The sequence below is a fragment of the Styela clava genome, chromosome 5 (assembly GCF_964204865.1).
Source record: "Styela clava chromosome 5, kaStyClav1.hap1.2, whole genome shotgun sequence".
NCBI classification, from domain to species: Eukaryota; Metazoa; Chordata; class Ascidiacea; order Stolidobranchia; family Styelidae; genus Styela; species Styela clava.
Window position 1 is genome coordinate 14,004,712 of NC_135254.1, and position 7,348 is coordinate 14,012,059.

General features: G+C 32.4%; 1 protein-coding gene across 1 annotated transcript; it reads left to right on the forward strand.

The window, feature by feature from the left end:
* Window positions 1–242: 242 nt before the first annotated feature.
* LOC120345009 (chloride channel protein 2-like) lies at window positions 243–4,583 on the forward strand. The gene has a single exon (XM_039414373.2). It carries the CDS (start codon window positions 280–282, stop codon window positions 2,761–2,763), a length of 2,484 nt encoding a protein of 827 aa, XP_039270307.2. The 5' UTR covers window positions 243–279; the 3' UTR covers window positions 2,764–4,583.
* Window positions 4,584–7,348: the final 2,765 nt, after the last annotated feature.

Genomic DNA, 7,348 nt, shown 5'->3' on the forward strand with positions numbered 1-7,348 from the left:
ACATGGTATTCGAACCTGCGAAGTGTGAACCCACACAGAGTAATCAGAGGTGCGATGGCGAGCGTATTCTTATGAATGCTTAGCACGATGTGCCACACCACCGAGCCAGATAGCCAGGATTTGTCAAATTTGTTTATTTAGATTCACTCTTTATGTAGTTGAAATGATCTGATCATGTGGCGTTTTCGTTTGTATAAATTTCATTGAAGTTGATATCATGAAATGTTATTATTCACAGATATATATAATCTTGTAATAGAACTAACTACAGGTGGAAAAATGCCTTCGACTGATACTGATCAGTCATCACAGTCTACCTCAAATGGGAATGGACAAACTGTGCTTAATTATGAAGAAACACTTATGTATGGAAAATATAAAAATACACTCGGAGCCTTTGCTAAAGAAGCTGCATTGAAACTTCGGGCCCAGAGCCTTTTAGTAAAACAGGAAAAAACACCATTACATGAACCAACAAGCCCAACTAAAACAACGAAATGTAAAGCAGCTTATCTGCGCTTCAAAGAGTGGTTTTTATATCATCTCGGTGGGGATTATATTTTTTTGCTTTTTCTCGGAATATCTATGGCACTTCTAAGTTTTGCTATGGATTATTCTATACATGCGTGCCAAAAAGCTCATTATTATCTTTATCGGGAACTGAAAGGATATGTGTTTCTACAATACCTAACGTGGGTTGGATTTCCATTAATTTTTATCACATTTTCTGTTGGATTCGTTCATATTGTTTCACCTCAAGCAGTTGGATCAGGTATACCTGAAATGAAAACTATAATGCGTGGGGTGGTTTTGAAAGAGTATCTTACTCTCAGAGTACTCGTGGCAAAAATGGTTGGCCTTGTTGCATCACTTGGAAGCAGATTGCCAATTGGAAAAGAAGGTCCATTTGTTCATATTGCCAGCATTGTTGCTACTCTTCTTAATGACATTTTTGCAATGTGCAAAGCTCGATCAAAAACAGCTGGATATCGAAATGAAATGTTAGCAGCTGCTTGTGCAGTTGGTGTCGCATGCAACTTTGCAGCTCCGATTGGTGGTGTCCTTTTCAGCATAGAAGTAACTGCAACATATTTTGCTGTAAGAGATTATTGGAGAGGTTTTTTCGGTGCCGTTTGTGGCGCTTTCATGTTTCGCTTACTGGCGGTATGGCATAATGAAGAAGAGACAATTACTGCATTGTTTAAGACCAATTTCAGACTTCAGTTTCCTTATGATCTCCAGGAGTTTATCGGTTTCACAGCGATAGGAATCATTTGTGGATTTGCTGGTGCTCTTTTTGTCTACATTCACCGACTTATTGTGAACTTTCATAGAGATCATGACTTTATTAAAAGCTGTTTATCCCGTAGTCGTTTCATATATCCAGCATTGGTTTCGATTATAATTAGTTCCATTACCTTTCCTGGGGGTTTGGGACAGTTTATGGCTGGGGAACTCACTTTGAAAGAAGCAGTTGATACTTTATTTGACAATAAAACTTGGAATAAACTCGGTTATATAGACGAGTCTGACGTTCTTACTGATATACAAGAAGGATGGCAGCATCCTACAGTCAACATATATATTACTTTGATGATTTTTATTGTACTACATTTTGCCATGACAGCATTTGCAATAACTCTCCCTGTGCCTGCTGGTGTGTTCATGCCAGTATTTGTCATTGGTGCAGCGTTCGGTCGATTGGTTGGAGAAACTATGTCTGCGTTGTATCCTCAAGGATTTGTCGGCATGGGCGGCCAGGTTTTTCGCATTGTACCAGGAGGGTATGCTGTAGTTGGAGCTGCCAGTCTTTCTGGGGCCGTGACTCACACTGTATCTACAGCTGTTATTGTGTTTGAGTTGACTGGCCAAATATCGCATATTTTGCCTGTTATGATTGCGGTATTAATTTCAAATCTGATTGCCCAACGACTGCAACTTTCTATTTACGATAGTATAATTGAAATAAAAGAGTTGCCTTATCTTCCAGACATTATAAGAGGGAAACGAAAGCTTAAGAAAATTCTTGTAGAGGATTTTATGCTCAGAAATGTGAAATTCTTAACATTGACATCGACCTACAGAGATGTAAAGTCGACTCTTGCTTTATGTTCTGCAAAAAGTTTACCTATTGTTAAATCTGCAGATGATATGGTTTTGATCGGATCAATTCCTAGACATTCGTTGCAACTTGCGCTTACAGAAAGAATGACTGATTGGCCTACATCGTCATCTCATTCACCAACAAAAAGTGCAATTAAAGAAGAGACTAATGTTGCTCTGAAGGAGGTCCTAACTGATGCAGGGAGCAGTAGTGGAAAAAATGGTGCAATTACAATGCATTCCGCGGAAGCAGATCTAAAAGATGTTTCACCTGTGGTTGTTCTAGAAAAGCCGGGAACTTCAGGATCTAAAATATTAGAAAATGAAATTCTTGATTCAATTGTTGATTTTCAGGAATGCAAACTTGATCCTGCACCATTTCAAATTGTTGAAAAAACATCGATTCATATGGTTCATTCTATGTTTTCATTACTTGGTGTCACTCGTGCTTATGTAACCAGCATTGGCAGGTTAGTGGGACTTGTTACAATTAATGAACTTCGAACTGCGATCGAAGCAGTGTCTTCCAAACGAAAGAAAAAACAAAAAGAGAAGAAAAAGGTTATACACAAAGCAAAATATGGCACAAGATCAGAACAATTAACTTTTTTTGCACTTCAGCAAGAAGATTCAGAAGAAACTGAACACGATGATTATTAAGACATAATTTAAAATAATATTCTATATTTTCTATTTACTACAATTTCTATGCCAAAAATCAACATGACAGCTTCCCAGCTTGTGCTAGCCAAATAAGGTTTTTATTTGCACATGCTGAGGCTGGAATGTAGAATCACTCAGCAGTATGGGCATTTATTATTATAATGTTCGTTCTTTCCAAATTTAGTAAATCAAATTCTTTGGACAACTACCCTACCTTTAAAATACCTTTAAAATTTTTTATATGCTTGTTTCCCCTTACTTGAATATGAATTACTTAGGTTCATAATTATTTCACAATAGTGCCGTAGATAATTTTATTCATTATCATGCTATCACAGTTCCATCCATCTAGTTAGTCGCTCCGTTCAAAAAATCCCATACCATCCTAGACATTGATGTTCGCTGTCATGTTCATGCCATGTTAGATTCAACACACTTTAGCTATGCTGTTTATTTTCTTCATTTATTTTGATTTTGCAGTGTCCAGTTTTTCTTCTTTAATATAAAAGCAATTGAATCAGAGTTTTTATTTGTTCTAGTGTATAAAATACTAACTCTTCCTTTTGCATGGATCATGCTGTCAACACCAGTAAAATGTGGATCATATTGATTTTGATTTCATTGGTATATATATTTTGATATTATCAAGGGAGATTTATGAATAAGGGTGGCAGGGTGCCAATTTTAGATTCTCAGATTGGAAGAATATTGAAATAGATTAGATGAAATGAATTTCCCCCAAACTCTACTTTATTTCTTCAACATTCATTTGGTATACAACTTACAACAAAGAAGATTTATATCTTAATTTTAGTTCCATCCTTAATTTCTTTTGAATATCGTTCATTTGATTAGAATATCATATTTTATGTTTATAAAACTGGCCTCAGATCGTGGCTTGGCTACTTAAATTCCACCAAAAAGTACTAAAGATGTTTATCATCTGAATTTATAAAATACAATATTTTAAATTTAATAGACAAATTTTCTGTTCATGCTATAAAAATGTTAAATTTTTTTTTATTATTTCTGTCGCGTCTCCGTTGGTTTCAATAGAAATTAAACTTATTGATAATGAGCCACGATGAAAACATTGATTCTTTGATTGATTATTACAGTTCTTTGATCATTAAGAGTTTGAAAGGCTGACATTTTAAATGTCACAATCCACTACTTGTCCTCAAACACAAAGTAATTAAGGTCAATATAGGAGTTTAAATCAATTGAAGGAAAACATTATTCTTTTTATGTGCTCTATTTTCGAACAATAATTAAGCATGATTGCTTTTATAAATCCTATTACTCTAAGTTTGTTAGAAGTCGTTCCAATTTGTTCTACATCTCTGATCCATCCTACAAAAAAATCATGATATTTTGATTTTTAAAGTTATAATCTTGTTGAGATCAATTTAATCTGGTTACCTGAGTTTATAAAGCTCTCACCAACACACTTTGTCAATAGGAATAATGCTAGACAGATGTATTGATTTGTCTAGGAAACTGGTTCAAATTGAAATTAGGCCAATATCAAATGTATTCCCAATATTAAATTATTAAAAGAAATATTGTATTTTGAATTGACAATGGAATGTGGGAGTAAATTTGAAATATTAAAATGAATATTTTTTCCTGTTGCATTGTAACTTGTACGCCATGCTTAGATACTTTGAATCCAATAATTGTGATGTATGTTATGGTGGAGAAATGTATTTCAATGCTTACTAATTGGCATTTAAAATTGTAACATCACCACATAATCGTTAGAATTCTGAAAACATGGATTTTCACATTTTTTATAATAAATTTATCATTTTAAATTTTGATGATGACATTCCTATTCGATTATACTTCTTTTAGTTTTATTCCTGTGTTTTTTTTGTTTCATTTTCGAAAAAGGAACAATGAGATTCACTTTTTTTTCACTTTGTCTTGATTTCTGGTGTCATTTCTTCAGCCCCACTGCTTCAAGCCAAGTTATGCAGGGTTCTTCCTAATTACTGGAAAGAAGGTGCACTGTGTAAAATGTGAAGGAAAAATATAAATTGGAGTCATTAGAACATTTTTGAACTCATGTGTTTTCCTTTTTACCCCCAACTACTTTTTTGAGTGGGCTGTCTTTCACTTTTTCAGTAATTATCAAAACCCTTAAGAAGTTAGCATTTTTGCATACAGATTCTATGTTTTTGTCACGAAGAAGTATTATGACACCCAATTGAAATACTATCCTTGTAACATAAATTAGTTACTGCATGTTGCTATGTTTCATGGTATTTCTTTGTTGAATGATCAATGATATGGTAATTACTAGGAGTTGAATATTATCGTATTTAAAATATTGAATTTCATTTATATTGTTCCTATTGTATGCAATTAAATGCTTTTTCAATTGAAAAAAACTCTTTGAATTGAATGAATAGAACACTGTCAAATTGTATTTTTTATTAATACAGTATTCTAATGGCAGGGATTTCAAAATGGACATTTGTAAAGACTATATTATTTTACATTGACTCGTGTATAGGCCTACTACTGTGATTTTCACTCATTACCCCTTGAACCTTACTTTTGTGTGTTCAGACAGTTGCAATTGTTAATTTTATTAATAAACGTTCTGGAAACTTGCTATTGTTAGTATCATGTATGTAAAATAGTATCATGTGTTGGTGGCTGCTGTAATACTGATATGGTTTTCCTTCATCCAAGCATTACAGTCCTCATTGGCAGTGAACAGTTATATATAAAACCAAGATATTTTATCGTATCAAGCTTGATATTCTCAAGTTTTCAACAATTGATTTTGATAATTCCAAATGAATATTGCCAAATTATATTTTAGCTCCTTACATAGGGTTAGATACCAGTGGTCTCTAGAACATAGCCTATTTCAGAGCGAGAAGTATCAAATAAGGGGTTTATAAAAAAAATAGGTTCACAAAATAAAAAAATAAAAAAACTTGACGCTGAATTTTGACTAAATGTTTTAACTTCAACAACAAAAGCTTTCATACATTTCTCTACAAATAGAGTTAATTTTAAGTTCTTCAATATCGCAAAATTAACTTCCAATATTTTCAATAGTGTTTGAGCTATATTTATTAGTTCAAACTTATGTAGTTCACACCTTGAATTATAATTTGTCAAAAGTGTAAGATTTATGTGTTAAGAACTAAGGCAACCATTTAAACTACTATGTAGTATGTTGCAATTGTACTGTTCTTTTAAAATATATATTTGCTTTATCTAATAATGTGCCATATTTTATTACTGACTTATAAAACTGTTTTCAAAACATTTGAATAGTTCGATGTAGTTCATTCATGTCATATTTTACTAGCAACTTCTTCAATCTCTCTTCTTGTTGCATATTTTCCTACAGAAATTATTATTTTTGTTACTACATTATTGTATATTTGCTTCATCTTATTATTATTGACATACATTGGTGATGCGATGCGTTTAATGGTCTCCTGCTTTTTATGAAGTTAGTCATGTGCACAATTAATTTCAAAAATAACTTGTGTTCAATGGCCTCATTTGAAACTACCACATACCAGCTACCACCCATGTTTGACAAAAATAAATTTATATGAAAATATTTATTACAAATCCTTGATTTACTCTTATTATGGGTCCCATGGAGCCGTCTTGTAGAAAGGATCTTTGATTTATTAATTCTGAAGTTTATCGATATCATAGGCTAACAAAATGTTGAGTTCAAATTTTCATTTTTGTGATGAAACAGCATTTTAAAAAAAACAATTTGATTGTTTAAAGCTTTTCTTATAACTCCCTTCATACTCTCCTTCATAGAAATTATTGTGAATATCAAAAATCTCATTTCATTTATTTTTAAAGTGAGCAAAACATTCCTGTGCAATAATATAAATGACACCAATGTACATAAAATTTATTGACATCGAATTTGAATATGATAATACTATATATGTATATATATGTTATGTACCGGCAAATTATATTTTATGGTTGCAGGATCAGTCTATTCATATGATCATTGTTATAATATACATTATTTGAATGGACTTATTTTATACTCGAAATATCATGTATACTCTAAACGTCTAGAGGGATTTTCCAAATTGTATGTGTGTCTTTATAATTAATATTTGAATTTATATAAATTTTGAACAAAGATGTTTCATGTGTCATGTTTTAGAATTTTATCAGGCACCTAATTCTGTTTCGAGTTATCTAATAAATGGGGAGATGTGGAAAAGTCACAGTTATAGTTCATGAAATTTGGCATAATCATGATTATTTTGCCAAAATTGCAAAAATTAATATTGTGATTCTGGTCATTTGATAAGGGGAGATATACTTCAAAAGTCACATTTTATTTGACATTACAAATTATTATATCATAGTTTTATATGATGAAATTAAGTACCGGTATATCAAACTTTGAAATGCCAGTGTATCCTAGTTTCTGACCAGCCTAGCATGATTTCTGTTAATTTATTGTCATAGTCCTGAGTTGGGTTACCTGTAGTCAGATACAAAAAATAGAAGCTTCAACCAACAGGAGGCGAGCCAAATGACAGTGCCTATGAAATTCATAGTTTAA